The following is a 27,507-nucleotide window of genomic DNA, read 5'->3' on the forward strand; positions in this document are numbered from 1 at the left end:
TGATTTGCAAGTAATTTATTGTTTTGAGGCTATTGTGAATGGGATAGTTTTTCAATTTCTTTCTCATAAGATTAGTCATTGAAATATAGAAATGTGATTGATTAATGAGAGTTGTTCTTGTATCATGTTACCATGCTGAATTCACTTATGAGCTCTAGAAACTTTCTTTTTGAGTTTTTGGGTCTTCTAATTATAGGAAACATGGCATCAGTGAATAGATAATTTGAGCTCTTCTTTTCCTGTTTATATCCCTGTGGGTACAAGTGCATGGAGTACTACATACATGGCATACATTAAGGGCATCAGAGTGGTAATTGTTTGCATTGATATTTTATCCCAATAAAATGAACATTGATCACAGATGTCTCTTTAAGGAACACAGAAATGAAAGAAAATAAATAAAATATGTAAACTCTTTCCTAATTAGAGTTAGGGCCAGAAACTTATGTGGACATTCAATTTCATTTGTGTTCCTCATTAATGATGGGGACTCCTTAGAGATGGGGATTTCATGGACCAATTAGTCTAATTACAAGCTCTGTGTATTGATCTTCCAAGGTCCTACATTAGTGCACAATTAGCCTGTGACTGCTGCCCTTTAGTGGATGGTTCTTGTCCAGTGAGCTGCATGGCTGTGTCTCCTCCTGGGATTTTCTGCATCAGGAAGCTCCTGATGACACGATCTCTTCCTGTGGACACAGTTGCTCCTTCCCTCGGCTCCACACTTGGTAGGGCCTTAGGATCAGCACTTCTTGGTCATGATGCTGCAGGGAAGCAGCGTGACCCAGTAAGTACAGAGTGGGCCATGGAAGTGGGAAGGAGTGGGGAAGTAGTGTTACCTCAGCAAAGTGACAGACACCACAGAGTAGCCACATGGGAGGACACCTAATACATGTTCAACTTGGGGTTGTGGGGTTCAAGCTTTTGTTTTTTTTGGGGGGGGGATGAGAAATCTTATCCAAACTGTGCTCTCTACCCACACTGATTCTGATTCTCACAGAAATATCACCCACAACAGCACAAAATGAATCCTTCAGAAGTGTTTCTTAACTTCTAAGAAAGGACTGTGATGGTGGTGATAAGATGATGATGAGTATGACAGAAAGTGCAGGGCTTCCCAGGATCAGGTGCTAACCAACTACCTTTTTTTTCCTTTTCATAAACACCATCCTACTTTAGTTATATGTGTCCACATTATTATTATTTTATAGAAAATGAAGCACTGTGTTATACTTTTGTAACTTGTACTCCTTTGTTAGGTGGGGAAAAGTGCAGCCATGTTTGCACTGGGCTGTCTGGCCATGGACACAGGACATCACAGGAGAATCCTGGAAGGCTGTACCATCAGCAGGTCATCCAGCCACTCTTATTCCCTGACACTGCAGAAAGAGAGCCTTGCCCATGGTGCTCTTCCTCTTCAGATTCCTGGGGATCACAGGGCAGAGCAGTGGGTTTCCTGGTGCATGCACAATGGAAGGACATCCACACATCACAGGAGAGGTCACAGTAGGGGAGGCTGATGGTCATTCAGTTTAGATAAAATTCTTGGGGCCCCTCCAGAACTTCTGTGGGACTCCCTCCATGCTCCTCCATGCTTGAAAACAGCCCTCTCAATCCCAAAGCAAAACTAAGGTCAGATTTGATTTCATTTCCCCCCAAATACTGGAAATATTTTTAAAATGTATTTTTTCATATTTTTCATATTTTCATATTTACCAGCAGAGAAAATGTCTGGGCCCATACTGAACACTGTCAGGTGGAAAAGAATAAAATAATTAAATCAATCCTTTTCAGAGTCTGTCAGCCCAGTCATTGTGTCTGTTAAGCAGTCCCTGGTTTCACTGGTGACTAGACTCAGCCCTGTCACCTGAATTTAATTCCCATTGATGCAACTACAGTGAGTAAGGATAAATAGATACTTGGTTATTCTATGTGAATAATATGGGATATGGGAATAAAATGAGGGCATAATAAATCTGGATATTATTGGTACTGTTAATCCTAATAGGTTAATCTTCATTCCACTCAACTAATATATCCAGTGACCTGAAGTGACCGTTTTCCTGTTTCTGCATGGGACACTTTATGTTTGCCCTTACAGATGCATGTGCTGCGCATTTGGGAGGAATGGCTTCCTTTCTTCTATTTCTTACACCCCAGAGCCTATTTTCTGCTTGGCACAGGGCGACGTCTTGACCAAGTCTGTTGAGAATTGAAGCAGCCCACCCTTTTCCATATATTGACCAAAACGAATTTGGATGAACAGACTGTGGCCTCCTGACTGTCCTTTCATTCCTTCTAGCAGTGTCCATGGGAATAGACTTTTTCAAATGGTGTCATTTGTGTCCATGTTTTGGTCATAGGGACACTTTTATTTAGTTCCATCCACAGTAGGCAAGTATTCAGAAATCATGGCAGAGATTTTCATGGATTTGAATAAAAGCAACAAGGCAGAAGCTGAAGGGGCACCTAACACTGCAACCTTCCACTGAGACCTATGGCAGGGTTTCACTTCATTCCAGCCTCCAGTGCCCTTGACCATGACTTTACTCCATAATGTTAATACTTAACATAATTATGGGATTTTTTTACTAAAATAACAATTTCCAAATATTCATTTAGTTCTCAATGTTGCACATGTTGTGGAGATAGTGTTATAATCTGTGTTTCCCTTAAGCAGTGAGCAAGGAGAGGAGGAGAGATTCACACACTGTGCACAAACTGGCAGGTAATGCAGGTCTGAAATGTTGCCTGCCTGACTCCAGCCCAGGCCTTGGCTCTTCTGTTAGAGCCTCAGTAAATAGTGTTCCCTGCACAAGACCAAACTTCTTCAGGAGTCATCAAGGAAGAATATTCCTAGTTACGGTGCAATTGCATTTCCAAGATACATATTAGGATTGAGAAGATGTAGATGATAGTGACTGTTCTTGTAGGTACCTAAGTGTAGGTCATTAAGAGTAAATTTGGACACAGATTTTACACTGGAAATCAACCAATCATGTCCTGACAACATATAATCCAGACACTGTTATTTAAGTGATAGGGAGACTGTTTTGAAATGATTGTCATACTAATATACTACTGAATTAAACAATGATGTCCTTTCTATCACTTTGCATCAGATAAAGACTTTACAGAAGAGAAATGTACTTCATTGAGAAATTAAAAGCTCAGGTTAATGTAAACTTGTTTACATTTCATAGCCAATGGGCATTGTTTTGAATATTACTTAGATGATTTTTTACCTATGTTTAGGTAATCGTGTGAAAGAAAAGTGTTTGATAGATGATTCTGACATGAAAACACAAGCAGATAATTACACCTCTGCATTTCATAACAATAAGTATGTTTGGGGAACAGGTTTGCAGGAAAATGGAATCAGGTAGAGATATTAAAACTCAAATTTCTTAGGTAATGTTTCAGATGTCTATCCAATTTTAGTCCTGGCACAATTATTATCAGATTCATATGTTTCAATATAGGTAATGGTATTATCGACAATAAGAGTAGGTAATATTCATGAAGTGTTCTATATGGCAGGATATTGTTAGACATAGGATTTCAGATCTGATGTAAGAAAGAACCACTGAGAACTTCACATGTGGATATGCTGATATAATTGGTATTAGTCTGACATCACTGTGTATGGATATTCTAAAATATACACAGGTAGATTTAATAATGGGAGATAACTACGAGTTATGCCACTTGAAAGTTTTTTTTTTTAATTTCCTCATGACAATCATAGAAGGTAGCTAATTACTACCTCCAATTTATAAATGAGGATGTTTCCAAGAAGTTGTTACATTTTTACTTGTTATACTCTGTTTTGTACTGTATCCAATTATTTCACATAGAGAAATGATAAATAATGAACCCAAGTGTACTTCATGTAGCCTAAATAGGAGAATTGAAATCAATGTGTCAGGAATGGCTGACCAGAAAACCCATGAAGAAGGACTGAGATTGGAAATAAAACTTGAGTTTTGGGGCTTTCCTTGGTGCTAGATCATAAACAATGTACTTGATGGTTTGAGATCAAAAAACTATGAAGCATTTTTGGCAGGCCAGATAGAGTACAGAATCAAGAAAAAGAAAAAAAAAGTAGGGTCATTTATATAACAGATATTTGGCTTAAATTATATGGGTTGATCATGGACTTCTTCTCTGCTCCTGGACTTTTAACACTGCTCAGCTCAATGTTTCTTAGGTGAGTATAGGAAGAGGGGTGAATGATGGAGAAGGTGATAATGAAAGAATATGTAGAGACTGGGTGCTTCACTACTGACAGCTATTGTTGAAGGTGTATGGACCTAAAGTGTGAGCTCCTTCCTTGTGCATACTTTAATTCAAATATTTCCAGAATGAGGAGAGCCTGTTTTACGTATTTCTTTTTTAACACCTTTTTTGCTTTTTTTCAAAAGGTGTCCAACCTACCTACAAGAACAAAATCTAACCCGTGTCTCTGAATTCCATCTCATGAGCCTCTCAGAGGACCCAGGCCTGCAGCCCCTTCTCTTTGGACTGTTCCTGTCCATGTACCTGGTCACAGTGCTTGGGAACCTGCTCATCATCCTGGCTGTCAGCTCTGACCCCCACCTCCACACCCCCATGTACTTCTTCCTCTCCAACCTGTCCTTGGCTGACATCGGCTTCATCTCCACCACAGTCCCAAACATGATTGTAAACACTCAAACTCAAAATGATGTCGTCTCCTATGTGGGATGTCTGACACAGATGTCCTTTTTTGCCATTTTTATTTGTATGGGTTATATGCTTCTGACTGTGATGGCCTATGACAGGTTTGTGGCCATCTGTCATCCCCTGCCTTATACAGTCATTATGAACCCTCACCTCTGTGGCTTCTCAATTTTGGTATCATTTTTGCTGAGTCTCTTGGACTCTCAAACTGCACAATTTGATGATCATACAAATTACTAGCTTTAAGGATGTGGAAATTTCTAGTTTCTTCTGTGACCCTTCTCAACTTCTGAATCTTTCCTGTTCTGACACCTACTCTATTAGTACTGGCAAGTATGTTCTTTTTTGCCCTATATAGCTTTTTCCCCATCTCAGGGATCATTTTCTCTTACTATAAAATAATTTCCTCCATTCTGAGGATCTCACCCTCAGGTGAGAAGTACAAAGCCTTCTCCACCCGTGGCTCTCACCTGGCAGTTTTTTGCATATTTTTAGGAACAGGTACTGCAGTGTACTTTGGATCAGCTGTATCACATTCTCCCAGAGAGAATGAGGTATCCTCAGTGATGTATACTGTGGTCACCCCCATGCTGAACCCCTTTATCTACAGCCTGAGGAACAAGGATATCAAAGGTGCTCTTTGGAAGCTTCACAGCAGGGCAATCTAATCCCAGCTTCCATGGTACTGGTTGCAATATGTGTTGGAAAATGCAGCAAAGTTACATACCTGGTCCTGTTCAGATGTGCCTTATGCTAATTTCTCACCAAATTTTACAGTAGAATGGTTGGAACTCCTGTTGGCAAGGGATGTTTGGCACTTTTTTACATTGGAAAGGAAGTTTCACTTTTGTAAGATAAGGAATGGTGGAGATAGAAGATAGTGATGTTTTGGCAACTATACCTATATTTAATGTCACTGAGCTTTGCATTTGACAATGGTAATAATGGCAAGTTTTTTCTTTTTTTTTAATTTAAATTGACCATAATGAATGTGGCTTTAAGAAGGTAGTATTTTCTATGAATAAATAGAGGAAATCAATAAAATAAATAATCTTTTTTAAAATTTGTTTTAATTACTGACAAACTTCTTTAATTTTTTTAATTTGTTGTAATTAGTTATACATGATAGTAGAATGCATTTATGCACTTTGATAGATCATACATAGATGGGATATAATTTCTCATTTTTCTGAGCGTACATGTTGCAGAATCACATTGGTCATGCAGCCACATATATACATATAGTAATAATATCTGTTTCATCCTATTATCTTTCCTATCCCCACATCCTCTCTCTTTCCCTCCCATCGCTTCCCTCTACCTAATATAAGGTAACACTATTCTTCCCTAGTTCCCCCCACCCCCTCACCTTATTGTGAATTAGCATCCACATATTAGAGAAAACATTCAGCCTTTGCTTTTGTGAGATTGTCTTATTTCACGTAGCATGATATTCTCCAGCTCCATCCATTTACTGGCAAATGCCATAATTTCACTCTTCTTTAAAGCTTCTTTTTTACTAAAAATTACTGAAAAGCATTATTTGATGTTCATTTTCCAAACTTTTTATTCCACCATCATTGTTAGGACAATCTTAGAGTTTGTGAGAGGCTCACCTATTTTGCCAGTCTGTTCTATGCTTTGAGACTCCAAGGTCACACTTGTGCCTCCAGCCTTTCTGCTTGATGGCTCCAGTTCAGTGGGCCCCATCCTGTGTTTCTTCTCACCCTGGTTGTGTCTATTAGGAAGTCCCTACCTGAGTGTACACAGATGTCAGCTCTAAAGATGAGATGGGGGATACCTGTGTACCAGCCATGTGGAATCCACTCTCCTTAGTCACGACCACCTGAGCCAGTGTAAATAAGTTACTGCTGAGGGAGGTGAGGATGGAGGAAGGACCAACATGCTGTGTGGCTGCCCAGAGGAGAGAGCACTGCACAGTGTCAGTCTTAAGGACTGAGAGTTGAGGCATGTGTGTGATATCCATGGTGGTGAGCATGACTGAAACATCTTACAATTTATGATTTTAAAATCATTGCTGTGTACATTGCACACTAATGTGACATTTATGGACAGTTCTACAATCGATATTGTGCTGACTCATTCATATTTAACAATATTTGAACTTAACCAAAGACAAGGATACTTATTTTATACTCCATATGTTTTTTATACCTTTATTTTATTTATTTATTTTTATGTGGTACTGAAGATTGAACCCAGCGCCTTACACATGCTAGGCGAGCACTCTACTGTTGAGGCACAACCCCAGCCCCAAAACGTTTGCAAGTGATTTTTTTGTGTGTGTGTGTGTGGTGCTGGGGATTGAACCCATGGCCTAGTGTATGTGAGGCAAGCACTCTACCAACTGGGCTATATCCCCAGTCCTTATACTCCATATTTTTTTTAAGAAAAAATCACAAATCCACACAGGAAGCAAATGAGAAGATCTAAGAATGATGAGACCCCTTGCAGAAAAGGGGCACATGCTGCTTTCTGGCTATGATCCACCACCCTTGATTTAGTTGTGAGGACTGGAAAGCAGTCCTCACACAGAGTTACATATCTTATCAAAAGACTCTGTCCAAAAGCCTTAAAATAAAATAAGGTTATCAAACTGCTTCTTAATTTCCCTGAAAGGAAGGTCATTACACATTCCTTACTTTTTCCAAAAGAGTAAGCTATATTTAATAGTGATCATAAACTTCCTTCTCACTTCTCTGCTCCTGGATTTCTAACACTACTCAGTTCAATGTCTTTAAAGTCAGTATGGAAAGAGGGGTGAATGATGGAGAAAGTAAATTCAAAGAGTATGTAGAGACTGGGTTTTTCACTATTGAGAATTATTATTGTGAGTGGATGGACCTAAAGCATGAGCACCTTGCTTGCGCATACTTGAATTCAAACATTTCCAGGATGAGGGGTGCCTGTTTTATGTGTTTCTTTTGAAACACACTCTTTCCTTGTCAAAATTGTCCAAGCAGTATACAAGCACAAAATCTAACACGTGTCTCTGATTCGAACTTATGAGCCTCCCAGAGGACCCAGTCCTGCAGACCCTCTTCTTTGGACTGTTCCTGTGCATGTACCTGGTCTCAGTGCTTAGGACCCTGTTCATCATCCTGGCTGTCATTTCTGACTCCCACCTCCGCACCCCCATGTACTTCTTCTTAGCTGAAGCCATGTGTGAAATGCACTGTGGATTTGAGGCACATGGCCAGTGCTGCAGGTTGACCCCTTCATAAGCACCCCTGTGTTTTATGTCTGTGTTCTTCCAGGATGGGACCCTTCTTCTTCTATGTTTGAGATTTCTGGTAGATCCCAGGACAGAGTAGTCAGTGGTATCAGTTTCACCTATATGGCTGAAACAAGATTAAGATCTTCTATCGAGTGGGCACAAGTAATCCAGCACAGACCTCCCTGTTTCCCCCTCTGCTGGATACCTCTGCAGCTGCCAAATCCTCCTCCATTCTGGTAATTAGCGCTCTCCATCTTAAGAGGAGACAAAGCAGGTCTGGGTTTCATTACTACTCAGGAATCTGGGAAGGTTGAAGATGTATCAGAGATGTGCCTGCAGACTAGACCCCTGGATTCAGCTTAAAATATTCTGATGGTTGGAAAACAGTGAAAAATATTAATGCATCAGAGCCAGAGATTCACAATTTAATTTTTACTGTTGTTGGCTGTATTCATTTCCCCCTGTAACTCAGGCAGACTTCTTTTGTCTCTGAAACAGCAATGTCATCCAAGGTGATAGTTAATTTATACAATGTCAGTGAATCCAGATTAAGCAGAAAATGTTTGTTCCCTGTGCAACTGATATGTGATAAAGGTGTAAAATGTGGGAAAATGTTAGATAGTTATTAATAATGGAAAGGCTAATCTTCATACTATTCAATTGAAATATCTATTTTTCAGTGAATTATTTTATCTGTTATTTTTAGAGATTCATGACAGCAGAGTTGTATTTTGACATTATATATAAATGGAGTATAAGTTATTCTAATTAGGATCCTGTTCTTGTGGTTGTGCATGATGTTGAGTTTCACTGGTGGTATATTCACATATGAACATAGAAAAGTTATGTTCCATTCATTGTGCTGTCCTTCCTATTTACTGAAATATCTTTTTGAGCTGAAATTACAGTTTTAAAATTTCCATATGTTACATTTTAATAGTTCTCTTATGTAGGTATATGCTGCATATTTGGGGTTAAATGACCATCTACCTTTCATTTGTGATTACTCAGAAACTCTACCATGTTAGGCACAGAGGTAATAAAAAAGGGTAAAAGGATGATAAATATTGAATAGACCATTGCTCTGTGTGCAGATCCTGCTCTTTTCTTGCTCAGTGAGGTTCCAACACTCTGGTGCTCTCCTGTCAGTACCTTCCTCCTACTTAGGAACGTCCCACAGAGCCAGAGACAAGATAGAACATTTCTTGTTCGTATCTGTTTCAAGGACTCCTGAGCCCCATACTTCCCATAACAGCATCTACAACCTTCAATTACCAAGAACAATGACAGTGATATCCATGAGCCTAGGAGAATAAAAGAGGAATGAAGAAAAGTGACCCTTGGAGCTTGGTCTGAGACATGTTTCAGAGTTCCACATCATTCCAGTGCTGGAATGGTGCTTTGACAATCATTCTGAGCAGTACTCCCACTGTTTCTTTAATTAATGAATTCTTAATTAATAAAAAAGCTTAATGACCAAATAAAGGTCACTGAAGCATATAAATGTTATAGCTCACATATTAATTTTTGTTCTTTATATTTTACCCTAATAAAAATGGACCTAGAAGCTTATGAAGCTCTAAAAAACATAGAACTGAAGAAGTAAATTCATAACATAAGGTTCCTCCTAATTACAGCTAGTGTCCAAATCTTAAGTGGACATTCATTTTCTTTTCTTCATCTTCCCGAATTAACATTAGGAAGTCCTTAGAAATGGGTACTGCATGGACCAATTAGTCTAATTGTGAGCTCTGTGCATTGAGCTTCCAAGGTCATATATTAAACCACAATCAGTCTGTGCCTGTAGCCCTTCAGTGGATGGTTCTTGCCAGAGAGTTGCATGCCTGTGTCTCCTGCTGTGGTTCCATATCAGAAAGCTCCCAGCATATTCATGGGAATGCTGGGCCCAGAGTCTGAGCCTTCAATGGACACCAGGTATGGGTGGGTCTTGGCAAGTGTACTTCTTTGCCATGAGCTAGCAGAGAAGCAGCATAATTTTGTAAGTGCCATTGGAGCCTTGGGATCCTGGAAAAAAAGATCCAAAGTATTGTTTTTATACCACAAGTACAAATCCCCATTTTGAGTATCCAGATGGGAAGATCTCAGGATGATAAGTTTCATGTATGATGTTTGTGAATTTTTGTTTTTATTTTTACTGGGATATCATATATCTTATTTATAATGTGCTTTCCACTCACACTGGTGTAAGAAATAATAATAATGGAGACACAGAGACAAGAGGTAGAGGCAGGAAAAGAAGTGGCCCCTTGTCCAAGCGGCCACATTTATTTATATCAATAGGTTACATTAGGTCATGAGTGCCATAACTACATATTGTTTAGAGTATCAGTAATGTTGCTTATTCTGCAGTTACATTTCAATATGCAATGTCAGGAGCTTTTTGCAGCTCTCAAGAAAGTCCCTTATCTAAAGTTACTCTTAAGAGGACAGATAGGAGTACCAGTGCTTGGTGAAACATTATCCTTATCGAGCAAGCAAGTTCCTTTATTCCCAGGAGCTAATGTCCCTAAGATCAAGGTCCAAACTGATAAAACTCTGAACACAGAGCTTCCTCATGAGCAACATTGCTACAGCAGCCAGGCATCCCAAGTCTTTCACATGGAAGTTTACCAGCAGCCAGGTATTCTGTAGCTTTGCACAGAAACTTCCTAGCCACCAAGCATGCCACAATCACACAGTTTATCAGAGACCCCACTGACCTAAACACTGGTTCTATTTACTACAAAACTCTGATGTACCACAGTGCAATGGGTCCTTCAATTGTGTTTCCAAAGCTCTATGAAAGGACTGTGGTAGTGGTGAAAAGGATGGTGAGGAGGAGGACAGAGGCCAGAGCACCATGAACTGAGGTGCAGGGCTTCCCAGGCTCAGGGGTGAGCAACGTGTTCTATGTCATTTCATGTGCACCATCTCACTTTAGTTATATGTGTCCACATATTATTTTGTAGAAAAAAATGTAACTTGTACTCCTTTGTTAGGTGGGAAAGAGTGCAGCCTGTTTGCACGGGGCTGCCTGACCATGGACACAGGGCATCACAGGAGAACCCTGGCAGGCTGTCCCATCAGCAGGCCAAACAGCCTTTGTATCCTTCAGAACGAGAGCCTTGCCCATGGGCTCTTCCTTGTGAGATTCCTGGGGATCCCAGGGCAGAGCAGTGTGGGCGCCTATTGCATGCACCATGTAAGAACAGCCACAGGTCACAGGAGAGGTCAGTAGGGGAGGCTTATAATCATTCAGCATAGATCACGCTCTTGGACCCCTCCAGAACCTTCCTGGGGGCTCCCCACATGCTCCTCCATACTTGAAAACAGCATCTCACTGCAAAGCTTAGGTCAGATTTAATTTCATTCTTACTCATAAGAGTGGGAAGATTTTTTAAATGTACCTGAGATTCACCAGTGGTTAAGATCTGGGGATTTATGCTGAAAACTGTCAGGTGAGAAAGAATAAAAATAGTTTGTGAATCCATTTTGCAGTCTGTCAGTCCCAATCACTATGTCTGTGAAGCAGTCACTAGTAGCACATGAAGAATCCAGTTGCATTGTTTGTAAGAAAATTCAGCAAAGCTAAACATTCAGTCCTATAATCTGCACTTATAGTAATAATCAGAGCTTTAGTTTTTGGTTTCTCACATTCTTTTTTCTTTTTATTTTTTTAGTGGATGGGAACCCAGTTTTTATTTGGCTACTCATCAAGGTGGACTAGGCATCAGGCCCCTCCTAGTTTGCAGGTCCCAGGGCTGAGGCGGTTTAGGGGCAGTGCCACCAGGTGTCTTAGTGAGGGAGATCTTTTCTCCCTGGTCTTCCACCTGCTGTGCAACCTGGACTTTGCTTACTTCTCACACATGTCCTCCTTCTGGTGCCTCAGGCTTCTTGCTGCTAGGTTTCAGCCTATTACCTGTTCTTCTCATCTGCTGCCCACATTTACAGCCTTCTGCAAATTGTTCACAGGTTGTATCCTACCTGGTACCTGGGCCAGCTACATCTATTAAGACCTCCCTGCCTAAAGCACAGGCATGTTATCCTCAGGCTGGTGGAGGAGCTCAAGGGCCCCTGGATCTGTGTTCCCAAGCCAAAAGGCTTCTCCTTGGCAGAGGCCAGGGCCTCAGAGGCATCTTCCCTCCCCCTCACCTAAAACCGCCTCTGCAATCCCAACCTAGCCCTTAGAGTTGAGCCAAGTCTCCCCACAGCACCATCCACAGCGGAGCTCATGGTTTGGTAGTGGTCCTCTTGGAACCAGTCGTTGCCAAGTAACCACAGCCAAACTCCTGAGCCTGTGCCCTTCCAGGACTCTGATTGGCTGTGGAGTGAACTCTCTTCAGCATACATGTGTGAGGCCAAAAAAAGCAGAGCCTTTTCTTCTTTTTTTAATTTTTTTTTCTAATTAGTTTCTCACATTCTTTGTTCAATGCTAGTAGCTAGTGTTTGAAGGAATGTTTGGGAATTTTTCACATTTGGAACCAAATATCACTTTGGAAAAATGAAAAATTTTGGAGATGGATCATGGTGTCAGAGTCATAAAAATACACATGTGATTAATGCTGCACATCTATATACTTGAGAAAGTGAAATTGTAACTTTTTGTAGCTTAAATTTACCATAAGAATACTAATATGAAAAAAGTCTTTAAAAAGAAATTAATATTAGAGAAAAACCTAGTTAGTAGTTGATACAAACTGTGAACATTTATTGATGTCTATTTTCTCCTCCTCTTCTTCCTGATATGTTTCAACTACTTGGTAAACTGGGTGCCCTAGGCATTGAGCTGCCAAGTTCACACAGTAGTCAACAATCAGTCTTTGCCTCTTCCAGCCCTTCGGCTTGAGGACTCCAGTCCAGTGGGCTCCATAATTGATCTTCCTGCTGCAGACGTCTGCATCAGGAAGCTCTTAGCTGAGATTGTGTTGGTACCCGAAGGCTGAAGTGAGGACCACAGGGCATCAGGGACTTAGGGCTTTGGAGCTACCACAGAGCCCCATTGTGAATCAGTAACTGCTGTGTGAGGCGAGGGGGGAGGAAAGGCATTCCACAGCATTATTTCTTCACCCTCAGTAGGAGCATGCAGTTTGTCTTACCAGATGGGAGAACAAGGGCCAGATGATGAGTGATGATTCTATGAGTTCATAGGCTTGGTTGTGGTGCGCAGAACAGAAAGCACATGGAAAGCCTTGTCTTATTCCCACACTGGCTGTTCCTGCCACACACTGTCATCCAGAAGAGGAGAAAATGTGTCCCTTTAAATGTGTGATAAGCAATTCAAAAGATTTATGAAGTAGATGATGAGGATGAGGATGATCTTTTATTGGGAATTACTGAGTGCCACTGCTAAACTATGTGTTATTTGTAGTTTGTTTGAATTCATGTGCAAAGTCTTCCCACAGCATAAGTGTCACACAGTTTTATTTTAGACAGCAGGAAAGAGTATAGGTGTTTATATAAATTGCGATAATATTCAGATAGAACAACTGAAGCCACATTTGAAATGTAGTGTGGGTTTGAGGCACATGGCATCTTGTCAGACCAGTGCTGGCAGGTTGTCCCCTTTAAAAACAGCAGTGGGTTGTACTTTCCTTTCTCTGCAAGATGGACTTCCTTTTCATGTGTACTTCCCTTTGGGATTTCTGGTAGATCCCAATTCAGAGAAGTTAGTTTGTCACTTGATCCACTTCTGAAAGAATGGCTGAGATTAGACAAAAATTTAAGGTCAAGTAGGCACAAATAATCCAGCACAGACCTCCCTGTTTCTGCTACTCCAAGATATCCTTGAAGCTGCCACATCCTCCTGCATTCTGGTTCCCAGCCCTCTCCATCTGAAGAGGAGACAAAGCAGGTCTGAACTGCATTACTACTCAGGAATTTGAGAAATGTACATGCAGCTAAGTCCCCTGGATTCAACTTAAAATATTCTAATGGTTGGAAATAGGGAAAAAGTTTAGTTTATCAGAGCGCAGAGTCACAATTTAATTTTGGCTGCTGTTGGCTGGACTCATTTTTTTTCCTCCAACACCTGGCTGTTTGCTACAGTATCTGAAACAGCAATGTGATCCAAGGTGATTTCCAGTGCATCCAATGTCACTGAATCCAGATTAAATAGAAAACTTTGCTCTCTATGTGGTTGATATGTGATGAAGATGTAAAATATGGTCAAAAATTAGATAGTTATTATTAAAATGGAAAGGCAAATGTTCATACTATTCAACTGAAATATCTTTGGATCCAAAGTTGTGTTTTCAATTTCTATAGTGTTACATTTTCATACTCCTCTTATGTAGGTGTATGCTGAATGTTTGGGGTGAAATGACCATCTCTCCTTCATTTCTGATTCCTCAGAGCCTATAGACCACGTTAGACACAGGAGATGAAATAGGGCAAAATGTGTTAAGCTCTTGCTCTTTGCTCAGGTCTTGGCCTTGCTCAGAGGGGTTTCAGCACACCAGTGCTGTCCTCTGTCCCTTCCTCCACAGCAGGAATGTCCCACAGAGTCAGACACATGATTGAGCAGATCTTGTCTGTGTCTATGCCATGAACACCGGAGCCCCATACTTCTCCTTAACAGCATTTACAACCTCCAATTACTCAAGCATAATGGCAGGGACATCCATGAGACTAGGAAAAGCAGAGTACGAACAAGAGGAAGTGACAGCAGACCCTTAGAGCTTGGTCTGAGGCATGTTTTAGAGTTTCACATCATTCCAATGCTGCAGAGTCATTTGAGCAGTTAATTAAACATTATTAATTTAATGACTGAATGCTTAAGTAATTAACACTATTAATTTAATGACTGAATGTTTAATTAATTTAACACTATTAATTTAATGACTGAATGCTTAATTAAAATTAAATGCTTTAATTAAAAACACTTAATGACAAATACCTGTCACTGAAATGTATGCTTCTTATGGTTCATATAGTGATTTTTGTTATTTATATTTTTATCTAATAAGAATTAGACATTAAAAGGAGATGTATCTTTAAATACTAATAAAGAGAAAAAAGTAAACTGAGAACATAAGGTGCCTCCCAATTATAGCTAGGGTCCAAATCTTAAGTGGACCTCTGTTTTCTTCATCTTCCTTCATTAATAGTAGGAAGTCCTTAGAGATGGGCATTGCATGGACTGATTAGTCTCATTGTGAGCTCTGTGTATTGAGCTTCCAAGGTCCTATATTAGTCCACAGTCTGTGCCTGCAGTATTTCAGTGGATTGTTCATGTCCAGTGTACTGCATGGCTGTGTCCCCAGCTGTGGTTCTGCATCAGGAAGCGCCCAGCTGAGAGCATATTCATGGGAATGCTGGGCACAGACCTAGCCTTTGTTGGGCACCAGGTATGGGTGGGTATTGGGATGGGCACTTATGTTTCATGACCCATCAGAGAATCAACTAACCCAATAAATGCAGCATGGGCTCTGGAATGTGCTAAGGATTACTGGGAGTAACATTTTCTCACCTTGACGACAAACATCACTGTTTGAGTAGCCAGATGGAAGGACACCCGCAAGTACAGAATTGTATATGAATTCATGAAGTTTTGGTTTTTATTTAAGATGAGGGTATCAGATATCTTTTTAAAAATTTATTTTTACCCAAACTGGTTATATTTTCCATAGGAAACTCAACCACAAATGCACAAAATTTGACAGTCCTTAAAATCATTTCCTAATCATTATGAAAGTGCTGTGACTGTGGTGATGGGATGATGAGGTGATTGATGACAGAAGCCAGAGATCATGAACTGAGGTGCAGGTTGTCCAGGCTGAGGGCTGAGCAGCCTGTTCTTGTCCTCTCTTCCATTCCATGTACAGCATCCTACTCTGCTTATGCACACCCAATTTAGTGTATAGTAAACCAAGAAAACCATTGTATTTATGCAACTCAGCTTTGTTAGGTGGAATAGAGAGCAGCCTGCTTATATTGGTCTGTCTAACCATGGACACAGGACATCACAGGAGGATCCTGGCAGGCTGTCCCATGAGCAAGCCAATCAGCCATTTCACTCCCTGTCATTGCAGAAAGAGAGCCTTGCCCACGGTGCTCTTCCTTGTGGGATTCCTGGGGATAAGGGAAGAAAAATAGCGGCACCTGCTACATGCACCATGGAAGAATGGTCACAAGTCACAGGAGATGTCACAGTAGGGGAGGCTCAGAATCATTCAGCATAGGTCATACATTGGGCCCCCTCCAGGACCTCCTTGGAGCTCACCACATGCTCCTCCATGCTTGAAAACAGCCCAATCACTCTCAAAGCAAACCTAAGGTCAGGTGTTATTTTCATTCCTACTCATGAAACTGGAAATATTTGTAAGATATACTTGTATTAAGCCCTGTCGACCTGTGCTGAAAACTATCCAGTGGGAACAAATAAGCTACTTATTTCATATTATATTATTTTGGGGGAATAAACAAATCCACAACAGAAGCAAATGAGAAGATCAAGAATGATGAGAAATCTTGCAGACAATTGGAACATAATGCATTCTGGTTATGCTGCATTAACTTTAATTTAGTGGCCATTAAAAGCAGTCCTTACAGTCTGTAATATCTTCTCAAAGGTTTTTGTCCAAAAGCCTTAGAACAAAATGAGGTATATCAAACTGCTTCTTAATTTTCCTTATAGAAAGGCCATTACTTATTATCTGATTTTTTCTTAAACAGTAAGCTAAATTTCATTGTGATCACAAACTTCTTCTCTCCTTTGCTCCTGGATTTCTAATATTGCTCAATTCAGTATCTCCAAGGTGAGTATAGAAAGAGGGTGAATGATGGAGGAAGTAATGATAAAGGAGACTGGGTGAAGACTGGGTATTTCACTGCCAAACATTATTATTGAAGATGTATGGACCTAAAGTGTGAGCACCTTGCTGATTCATATTTGAATTATATTGTTTATAGAATGTGTGGTACCTGTTTTATGTTTTTCTGTTTCAAAACTTCTTTGTTTGTTTCAAAAGGTGCCCAAGAAATATGCAAGCAAAAAATCAAATATGTCTCTCTAAATTCTATCTCATGGGACTCTCAGAGAATCCAGACCTGCAGCCCACCCTCTTTGGACTGTTCCTGTCCATGTACCTGGTCACAGTGCTTGGGAACCTGCTCATCATCCTGACCATCAGCTCTGACCCCCATATCCATACCCCCATGTACTTCTTCCTCTCCAACCTGTCCCTCACTGACATTGGTTTCATCTCCACCACGGTCCCAAACATGATTGTGAACATCCAAACTCACAGCAGAGTCATCTCCTATGGGGGCTGCCTGACACAGATGTCTCTTTTTCTCCTTCTTGGTAATATGGATTATATGCTTCTGACTGTAATGGCCTATGACCGGTTTGTGGCCATCTGCCACCCACTGCATTATCAGGTCATTATGAGCCCTCGCCTCTGTGGCTTCTTAGTTTTGGGGTCCTTTTTTTCTGTGTCTCTTGGATTCTCAGCTGCACAATTTGATGATCTTACAAATTACCAGTTTCAAGCATGTGGAAATTTCTAGTTTCTTCTGTGACCCTTCTCAACTCCTGAATCTTTCTTGTTCTGACACCTTCTCTAATAACATTGCCAAGTATTTTCTTGCAGCCATCTATGGCCTGTTTCCTCTCTCAGGGATCTTTTTCTCTTACTATAAAATTATTTTCTCCATTCTGAGGATCCCTTCTTCAGATGGGAAGTGCAAAGCCTTCTCCACCTGTGGCTCTCACCTGGAAGTTGTTGGCTTATTTTTAGGAACAGCCTCTGCAGTGTACCTTGGATCAGCTGCATCACATATTCCCAAAAATGTTGTGATGGCCTCAGTGATGTTCACTGTGGTCACCCCCATGCTGAACCCTTTCATCTACAGCCTGAGGAACAGGGACATTAAAAGTGCCCTGAGGAGGCTGCATAGTAGGGCACTCTGACCTCAGGACTGTGATCTCTGGTGTCAATGCATGCTGCAAATGCAGCAAGAGTTGATGCCTGGACCTGTCATTATACCCTGTATGCTATTTTCTCGTCAATTTTTGTAGTATAATGGTTGGATCTTATGTTGGGAAGGGATATTTAGTTTTTTTCACACCAGCAACAAGGTTTTACTTGGGTAAGATAAGAATGATGGAGATAAATAATTGTGATTGTTTTACAACTGTCTATTTTTAATGCCACTAAGCTATACATTTAACAATGATAATAGTGACAAGTTTTTATAATTTAAATTTAGCATAATGAAAGCAACCTAAGAAGCTCCTGTTAAAAAAGAAAACAATTGAAAGAAATCAATAGTACAGAGAACTTCTTTTTTACTAAGAATTGCTGAAAAACATTAGTTGATATTCATCTTTCTTTCATGACACTGTAGAGCTTGTGATATGCTCTTCAGGTGGGAAGTACAAAGCCTTCTCCACCTGTGGGTCTAAGGAATTTTATGCTTTTAACCTCCAAGTAACGAATTTTATGCTTTTAACCTCCAAGGTCATACCACAGTCAATGAGCAGCCTGTGCCTCCAGCATTTCAGCTTGATGTCTCCAGTCAGGTGGGCCCCATCCTGTGTTTCTTCTCACCCTGGTTGTGTCTTAGGAAGCCCCTACCTGAGCGTGCACAGGTGTCAACCCTAAAGATGAGGTGGGAGGTGACTGGGTACCAGCCATATGGAATCCACTCTCCTAAGTCATGACCACCTGAGCCAGTGTAAATAGGTAACTGCTGAGGGAGGTGAGGATGGAGGAAGGACCAACATGCAGTGTGGCTGCCCAGAGGGGAGAGCACTGCACAGTGTCAGTCATGGGGACTGAGAGTCGAGGCATGTGTGTGACATCCACGGTGGTAGAGAGCATGGTGGAAATCTCACTACAGTTTTCCTTTCCTCCCTCACTGATCATTCTTACCACACACTGTCGTCCACATGGAGGGAATGTGCTCCTTCACACTGACCTTAGCACCTTTATGAAGGTGATGAGGAGGAGGTGGACCTGGATGAGTACCACATACAAACATATGATCCTTCCATGAGAGATCCCTGAGTGCCAGGCGCTGAACTGTGCACTATTTGTAGATTCTTAAATTCTTCTGCAAAATCTTCACCAAGTTATAAGTGCCAGGTTATTGTATTTGACAGAGTAGAGAGGATCAGATATTTTTGTAACTTGGGCTAGCAGTTTAAGTCAAATAACTGAAACTATGTGTGAAATGCACTGTGGATTTGTGACACATAGCATCTTGGCAGGACAGAGCTGGCAGATTGTCCCTTTCACAAGCAACCCTGTTTCATTTTTCTGTCCCTTCAGAATGGGACTCTATTTTTCTATACCCTTCACATAGGATTTCCAGTAGATCCCAGGACTAACACTTTAACTAATTCTGGAAAAGTGGCTTAAATGAGACAAAGTTCTAAGATTAAGAGGGCACAAATCAACCATCCCAGAGTTCCCTGTGTCCCCCTCTGCAGGACACCCTTGCAGCTGCCACATCCTCCTGAATTCTGGGAATCAGGCCTCTTCTTGGGAGGAAGCAAAGCATGTCATGATTTCATGACTACTCAGGGACTTGGAAGAGGTTAAGGCTGTATTTGGTAGGTGCCTGCAGCTAAGACCTCTGGATTCAGCTTAAAATATTGTGATGGATGGAAAACAGTGAAAAGATTGGCATCTCACACTGAGATTCATGATTTGATTTCATTTTCTGTTGTCTCAGCTGGTTCTTTGTTAAACTTGGGGCAGGTTGTTAGTGTCTCTGTTACTCAGCAATGTCATCCAAGGTGATTTCTAGTTGATACAATGTCACTGAATCCAGATTAATGAGCAAACTTGTGCTCCCTACATGATTAATATAGGAGAAGGTATAAAATATGGGCAAATATGACCTAGATAGTTATTAATAATATGGAAATGCTAATCTTCATACTATTAAAATATCTTGTAACCTAAATTTACTGGTTTCACATTTCCAAAATACCCCTCTTTAGTTATATGATGTATATTTGTGAAGAATGACCAACTCTTTAACTTCTGATATCAAAGAGTCCATACCATGTTTGGCACAAGGAGTTAAAAAAATAAAAAGTAAAAAAGTTTTAATCATTGGATAGACCCTGCTCTGTGCACAGGTCTTGGCCATACTCAGTGGAGTTTCAACACACTGCTGCTCTCTCTGTACCTTCATCTTACTAAGGAATGTCCCTCAGAGGCAGCGACAAGATTGAGTACCTCTTGTTTGTGTCTGTGTCATTTACACATGAGCCCCATACTTCCCCTTCACAGCATATACATCATTCAGTTGTTCATGGACAATGGCAGAGATGTTCACAAGCCTATGACAAACAAGTTAGGTACAAAGAGGAGTAACAGGAGACACTTAGAGCTTGGTCTTAGACACACTTTAGAGTTTTACCTAATTCCAATGCTGCAGTGTCCATTGACAATTGTATTCTTCAATAGATTCACTATTTTCCTGATGACTGAATGTTAAAGTTAAAAAAAGAAAAGAAAAGAAATAGGGCCTGGGGCTTTGGCTCAGCAGTAGAACACTTGCCTAGTATGAGTGAGGCACTGGGTTCAATTCTTAGCACTGCATTTAAATAAATAAAATAAAGGTCTATCAACAATTCCCCCAAAACTTTAAAAACAAGCATACAAAAACCCCCATAGTGACAAAGTAAATGCCACTGAAGGGTATACTTAGTTTGGTTCTCATGGCAATTTTTGCTATTTGTATTCTACCCTAATAAGAATGGACCTTGTACTGTCATGTGTAACTAATTAAAACAAATAAAAATTTAAAAAAGAATGGGCCTTGAAAACAGATGTACCTTTAAAATTATAGAAATGAAAGTAGTAAATTGAACAAACAGCTGAGCTCATCATTAGTTTTGCGGTTTAAAATTCATGTGGAAGTGGATTTTCTTTGTCTTCCCCATTAATGATGGGAAGTCCTTGGAGATTGAGATATCATGGACCAATTAGTCTAATTATAATCTCTGTATTGATCTTCCAAGGTCATATAATAGTCCTCACTCAGCCTGTGCTTGTAGTCCTTCAGTTGATGGCATCGTCCAGTGACCTGTGTAGCTGTCTCTCCTCCTGGGGTGTCTGCATCAGAAAGCTCCTGAACACATGATCTGTTCCTGTGGACAGAGTTGCTCCTTTCCTGGGCTCCACACTTGGTAGGGTCTCAGGACCTGCACTTCTTGGTCATGACCCTGCAGGGAAGCATCATGACCGAGTAAGTGCAGAGGGGGCCTTGGATGTGGGAAGGACTGGGGAAGTAGTGTTACATCAGCATGAGGACACTCACCACAGAGTAGCCAGGTGGGAGGGCACCAGCATGCAGCTTCAACCTTGGGGTTGTGGGGTTCAAGCTTTTGTTTCTGGTGGGGAGATAAGAAATCTTATTCAAAATGTGCTCTCCACCCACACTGGTCCTAACTCACACAGAAATCTCACACACAGCAGCACAAAATGGGTCCTCAAAAGTGTTTCCTAAGCTCTATGAAGGGACTATAGTGGTGGTGATGAGGATGAGGAGGAGGAGGACAAAAGCCAGAGAACCATGAACTGAGGTGCAGGGCTTCCCAGGCTCAGGGTTGAGCAATGTGCTCTGTGTCAATTGTTTCATTTCATGTGCACCATCTCACTTTAGTTATATGTGTCCACATTATTATTTTATAGAAAATGAAGAAATGTGTTTTACTTATGTAACTTATACTCCTTTGTTAGTATGAAAGAGCACAGCCTTGTTTGTGTTGGGCTGTCTGACCATGGACACAGGGCACCACACAATGATCCTGGAAGCCTGTCCCATTAGCAAGCCATTCCTCTTCCGTGTCACTGAAGAAAGAGAGCTTTGTCCCCTGTGCTCTTCCTTGTGGGATTCCTGGGGATCACAGGGCAGAGCAATGGGGGGCACCTGCTGTATGAACTATGGAAGAACAGCCACAGGTCACTGAGAGGTCACAGTAGGGGAGGCTGATGATCATTCAGCACAGATCCACTCTTGAGCCCCCTCCAGAACCTCCATGAGCTCACCACATACCCCTCCATGCTGGAAAACAGCCCGCTCAATCTCAAAGCAGACCTAAATTCAGGTCTTGTTTTCATCCCTGCTCATGCAGCTGGAAACATTTTTGTAATAGACCCGTGGTTAAGAACTGTAGACTTATGCTGAAAACTGTCTGCTGGGAATGAATAAAAATATTTAATGTGTCAGTGTCAGTGTATAAAGAGGTCACTAGTGTTACTAATGTTTCTCAATTTAGCCTTGTCCTCTCGAGATGATTTCTAGTTGATGCAACTGCAGTGAGTCAGAATTAAGTAGATACTTATTGATCTCATGTGAAAAATATGGCATATATAAATAAAATCTGGGAAGAATAAAACCTGGATATTGTTATTACTGTTAGTAATGACTAGGTTGATCTGCATGCCACTCGATTCATACATCCTGTGACCTGGAGTGACAGTTTTCCTATTTCTGAATGGGATATTTATTTCTGACCCTCCTATTAGAATTGTCTGTGAGAGTAGAGACAAAGTAAAATAGTGTCTTTCTATGTCCATGCTTTGGACATAGAGACCCTTTTTTCTTATTATTTTTAAAAGATTTTAAAATTTGTTTTAATTAGTTACACATGACAGTAGAATGCATTTCTGCACTTTGATATATCATACATAGATGGGATATAATTTCTGATTTTTCTTAGTGTACATGTTGCAGAATCACATTAGTCATGCAGTCACTATATACACTCAGTAATGTCTGCTTCATTCCACTATCTTTCCTATCCCCATATCCCTTCTCTCTGCCTACTCTAAGGTAACACTATTCTTCCCTAGTGACCCTTGCCTTAGTGAACTAGCATCCACATATTGTTTTTTATTTAATACTATCCACAGTAGACAAATTTTGAGACATCATGGCAGAGATTTTCATGGGTTTGAAGAAAGGCAATGAGGCAGAACTGAAGGGGCACTTAATGCTGCAGCCTTCCACTGAGGCACAGGACAGAGTTTCACCTCCTTCCAGCCTCCAGTGCCCTTGACAATGGCTTTCTTCCATAAGAATGGAATCTTATATTAAATCACAATTTTTATTGAGTGATCCAATATTTATTGGGTTTCCAATTTCTCTTTGATGCTGCACATGTTGTGGAGATGGTGTTATAATCTGTATTTTCCTTAAGCAGTGAACAGGGAGAGGAGGAGAGATTCGCACACTGTGCACACACTGGCAGGTGGGATGTGGGTCTGAAATGCTGCCTTCCTGACTCCAGTTCAGGCACCAGCTCTGCTGCTACAGCCAGAGGAAATAGCATTCCCTACAGAAGTTGAAATTTCCTCAGGAGTCTTGAAGGACAAAGTATTGCTAGTTAGTGTTTAGCCTCATATTTATGATACATATTTGAGAAGATGTAGGTGATATTGACTGTCCTCATAGTGACATAAATGTTGGTCATTAATAGTATATTTGTACATTGGAAACCATTCAACTATTCCTGGCCAACGTATTACATAGGCACTCTTACTTGTGTGACCTGGTGAGAGGCAAAAGCATTTTGAAATATTTGACATATTAATAAACTTTCCCATTAAATGGTGTCCTTTCTTCAGGTAACACTTTGCATCAGATAAAGACTTTGAAGAAGAGGAATGTACTTCACAGATGGAATTAATGTAACCTAGTACATTGCAGGGGCAATAACTATGGTGTTGCAGACTGCTTAGATGAGCTTTGGGTAGTTTTAAGGCAATTTTGTAAAGGAAACTCTATGGTAGATAATACTGACATGGAAAAACCAACAGAAAATTATACCTTCTCACTTCATGACAGAAGATGTGTTTGGAGACAGATTTGCAAGAGAATGAAATCAGGCAGAGATACTAAGCCTCATGTTTTGTAGATAATGATTCAGTCTCTATCCAATGCTAGTCCTGAGACAAGTATTATTGAATTTCTGGGCTTTAACAGAGGTCGTGAGTATTATGACTATTATAATTTCCAACATTCAAAGAGCATGTTCTAAATGCCAGGAGGTTGTTATTCAGTGGATTCCAATTCTGGTGTAAGGATATCTGAAGACTTCACATGCAGATATGCTGATTAAATTGGTGTTGGTCTGACATTGTGAAATATGGATTATCTAAAATATCCAAAAGTGTGTATATTAACAAATGAGACAAAAGTGCTAGGTATGCAATTGGAAAGAATTAGAAATAAATTTTCAAACAACTATAAAAGGTAGGTAATTATTTACAATTTGGCAATTCCCAAGAGTATTTACTATTTCCTTGACTGTTTATTATTATTTTTTCATTGTTTTACAATTTAATTACATTGAGAACTTACAATGAATGAACCTGTTTCCCTCATGTGGCTGAAATAAAGGAATTTCAAGCCACTTAATCAGGAATGAACAGACAGTCCATGAAGAGGAAATGAAGTGGTTGCATGAAAGGCTGAGCTCTGGGGCTTTCTTTGGGTTAAATCTTAAAATTACAAACTTGATGTTTTGAGATCACAAATCCATGAAACAGTTTAAGCAGGCCAGATGGAGTAGAGAGTCAAAGAAAAGAAAAAGAGTGAAGAGTTATTTTACATAGCAGATATTTTATTGATATTATGTGGGTTGATTCAAATAAACCTGCATAAAATTAAACTCTTCAGAGGAGTTGATGTTACATCATGTGTCCTCCAAGAGCTCATGTGTAAGACACTGCAAGAAAATTTAGAGACGAAATGTTTGAGTTATGTGAGGCTTCACCTAATCAGTATATTCATTCCCTAATAGGAATTAACTGGGTGGTGACTGAAGGCAGATAGAGTGTGGCTGGAGGAGGTGGGTCCTGATGGGCATGCCTTTGGAGTTTCTATTTTGTTCTTGTTGAGAAAACACTCTCTCCACTTTCTGGGTGACCCATTCCAGCTGTACACACTTCTGCCATGATGTTCTGACTCACCTCGGGCAGAACTAGGGAATGGACTAGGCCATTGATGGACTAAGACCGTGAGCCCCAAATAAACTTTTCCTCCTCTAAATTGTTCTTGTCAGGTCTTTTGGTCACAGAAATGAAAAACCTGACTAAACAACTTCTTACAGCTTATGATATTTATGACTTGTACAGGGCACACTATTGCCACATTTGTGGTCAGTGCTACTATTGATATTGTGCACTGAATCATTCATATTTATTCAAATTTTAAGTTTACAATGACAAAGATGTTTAGTTTATATTCTATCATTTTTAAAGAAAAAAATACAAATCCACACAGGAGGCCAATGAGAAGTGGAAAGAATGATGAGACCTCTTGCAGTAAAAGAGCACATGCTGCTCTCTGGTCAGGATCCCTCACCCTTGCTCTAGTATTCAGGAAAATCAGTCCTTGCACAATTGTAAAAATCTTGTCTAAGAACTTTGTCCAAAGGCCTAAAAATAAAATAAGGTATATCAAACTGTTTTTAATTTCCCTTAAAGGAAGTTCATTCCTCATTAACTATTTTTTTTCCTTAAACAATAACACATATTTCATTGTGATCATGAATTTCTTTCCTCGGGTCCTGGACTTCAAACATTGCTCAGTTCAATATCTCTAAGGTGAGTATGGAAAGAGGATTGGATGAGGGATAAAGGGAAATGAAAGAGTGTGCAGAGGCTGGGTGTTTCACTACTGAGCATTATTATTGAAGGTGCACAGACCTAAGTGTGAGAACCTTCCTTGTGCCTGCCTGAATCGAAAGTACACAGAGTGATGGGTGCTTATTTTGTTATTTTCCTTTTCTCACCCTCATTGCTTTTTCGAAAGATATCCAAGCAAAATAGACACACAAAATCTAACAGGTGTCTCTGAATTCCAACTCCTGAGCCTTTCCGAGGATCCAGACCTGCAGCCCATCCTCTTTGGACTGTTCCTGTCCATGTACCTGGTCACAGTGCTTGGGAACCTGCTCATACTAGCGGTCAGATCTGACCCCCACCTCCACACCCCCATGTACTTCTTCCTCTCCAACCTGTCCTTGGCTGACATCGGTTTCATCTCTACCACAGTCCCAAAGATGCTGGTGAACATCCAGACTCACAGCAGAGTCATCTCCTACATGGGTTTCCTGACACAGATGTCTCTTTTTGCCATTTTTGTCTGTATGGATGATATGCTTCTGACTGTGATGGCCTATGACCAGTTTGTGGCCATCTATTACCCCCTGCAGTATTCAGTTATTATGAGCCCTCACCTCTGTGGCTTCTTAGTTTTGGTGTCTTTCTTGCTGAGTCTTTTGGACTCCCTGCTGCACAGTTTGATGATTTTAAAAATTACCAGCTTCAAGGATGTGGAAATTTCTAATTTCTTCTGTGACACTTCTCAACTTCTGAATCTTTCCTGCTTGAACACCTTCTCTGATAACATTGTGAAATATTTACTTGCTGCCATATATAGCCTTTTTCCCATCTCAGGGATCCTTTTCTCTTACTACAAAATTATTTCCTCCATTCTGAGGATCCGATCCTCAGGTGGGAAGTACAAAGCCTTCTCCACCTGTGGCTCTCAACTGGCAGTTGTCTGCTTATTTTTTGGAACAGCCTCAGGGGTGTACCTTGGATCAGCTGTGTCACATTCTCCCAGAAATGGTGCAGTGGCCTCAGTGATGTACACTGTGGTCACCCCCATGCTGAATCCTTTCATCTACAGCCTGAGGAACAGGGACATTAAAAGGGCCCTGAGGAGGCTGCAAGCAGGATGATCTAATCTCACACCTGGTGGTGTCTAGTTGCAATATGTGTTGGAAAATGCAGAAAAGCTAAATACATGGTTCTATCTGTATGCCCCTGGGTCTAATTTCTCACCAATTTTATAGTAGAATGGTTGGAACTCATGTTGTGAAAGGATGTTTGGAAGTTTTCACATTGGGAACAAATTTTACTTTGGTGAGATAAAAAATATTGGAGATAATTGATAGTGATTGTTTCACAACTCTGTCAATATTTAATGCCCCTGAGATATGCAATTGGCAATGGTAATTAATGATTGCAAGTATTTGTAACTTAAAATTTCCATAATGAAAGTGGACTCTATAAACCACTATGTTTAAAACACAATTAAAGAAATCAATAGTACAAATGGACTTCTATTTCTGTTTAAAAAATGCTTAAGTGACATTAGCTGATGTTCATTTTTTACCCTTCTTCCTAGCAAATCATTATTAGGACATCTTAGAGTCTGTGATAGGTTCACCTCTTGGCCAGTCAGAAGTTGTATGCATTGAGCCTCCAAGGTCACACCATAGTCAATGAGCATCCCGTGCCTCCAGCATTTCAGATTGATGGCTCAAGTCAGGTAGGCCCCATCCTGTGTTTCTTCTAACCCTGGTTGTGTCTATTAGGAATTCCCTACCTGAGCATGCACAGAGTCAGCCCTAAAGATGAGGTGGAAGGCACCTGGGTACCAGCCATGTGGAATCCCCTCTCCTTAGTCACGATCACCTGAGCCAGTGTAAATAGGTAACTGCTGAGGGAGGTGAGGATGGAGGAAGGACCAACATGCAGTGTGGCTGCCCAGAGGGGAGAGCACTGCAAAGTGTCAGTCTCGGGGAC

At 40.6% G+C, this 27,507-nt stretch overlaps 1 protein-coding gene and 1 pseudogene across 1 annotated transcript; both read left to right on the forward strand.

The window, feature by feature from the left end:
• The first annotated feature begins 628 nt into the window (after positions 1 to 628).
• Positions 629 to 17,852, forward strand: LOC114107651 (olfactory receptor 7E24-like; annotated as a pseudogene).
• A 3,267-nt stretch (positions 17,853 to 21,119) lies between these two features.
• On the forward strand, positions 21,120 to 26,657 carry LOC114107487 (olfactory receptor 7E24-like). Its single transcript, XM_071601531.1, has 2 exons — positions 21,120 to 21,148; positions 25,724 to 26,657. Exons 1-2 carry the CDS (start codon positions 21,120 to 21,122, stop codon positions 26,655 to 26,657), a joined length of 963 nt encoding a protein of 320 aa, XP_071457632.1.
• The last annotated feature ends 850 nt before the right edge of the window (positions 26,658 to 27,507 follow it).

The sequence above is a fragment of the Marmota flaviventris genome, chromosome 1 (assembly GCF_047511675.1).
Source record: "Marmota flaviventris isolate mMarFla1 chromosome 1, mMarFla1.hap1, whole genome shotgun sequence".
NCBI lineage: Eukaryota > Metazoa > Chordata > Mammalia > Rodentia > Sciuridae > Marmota > Marmota flaviventris.

Coding starts and splice junctions, on each gene's coding strand:
- LOC114107487 (XM_071601531.1), top strand. CDS start 21,120: ATGACCCTGCAGGGAAGCATCATGACCGA. Junction 21,149..25,723: donor CAGGGAAGCATCATGACCGA/GTAAGTGCAGAG, acceptor CTTTTTCGAAAG/ATATCCAAGCAAAATAGACA.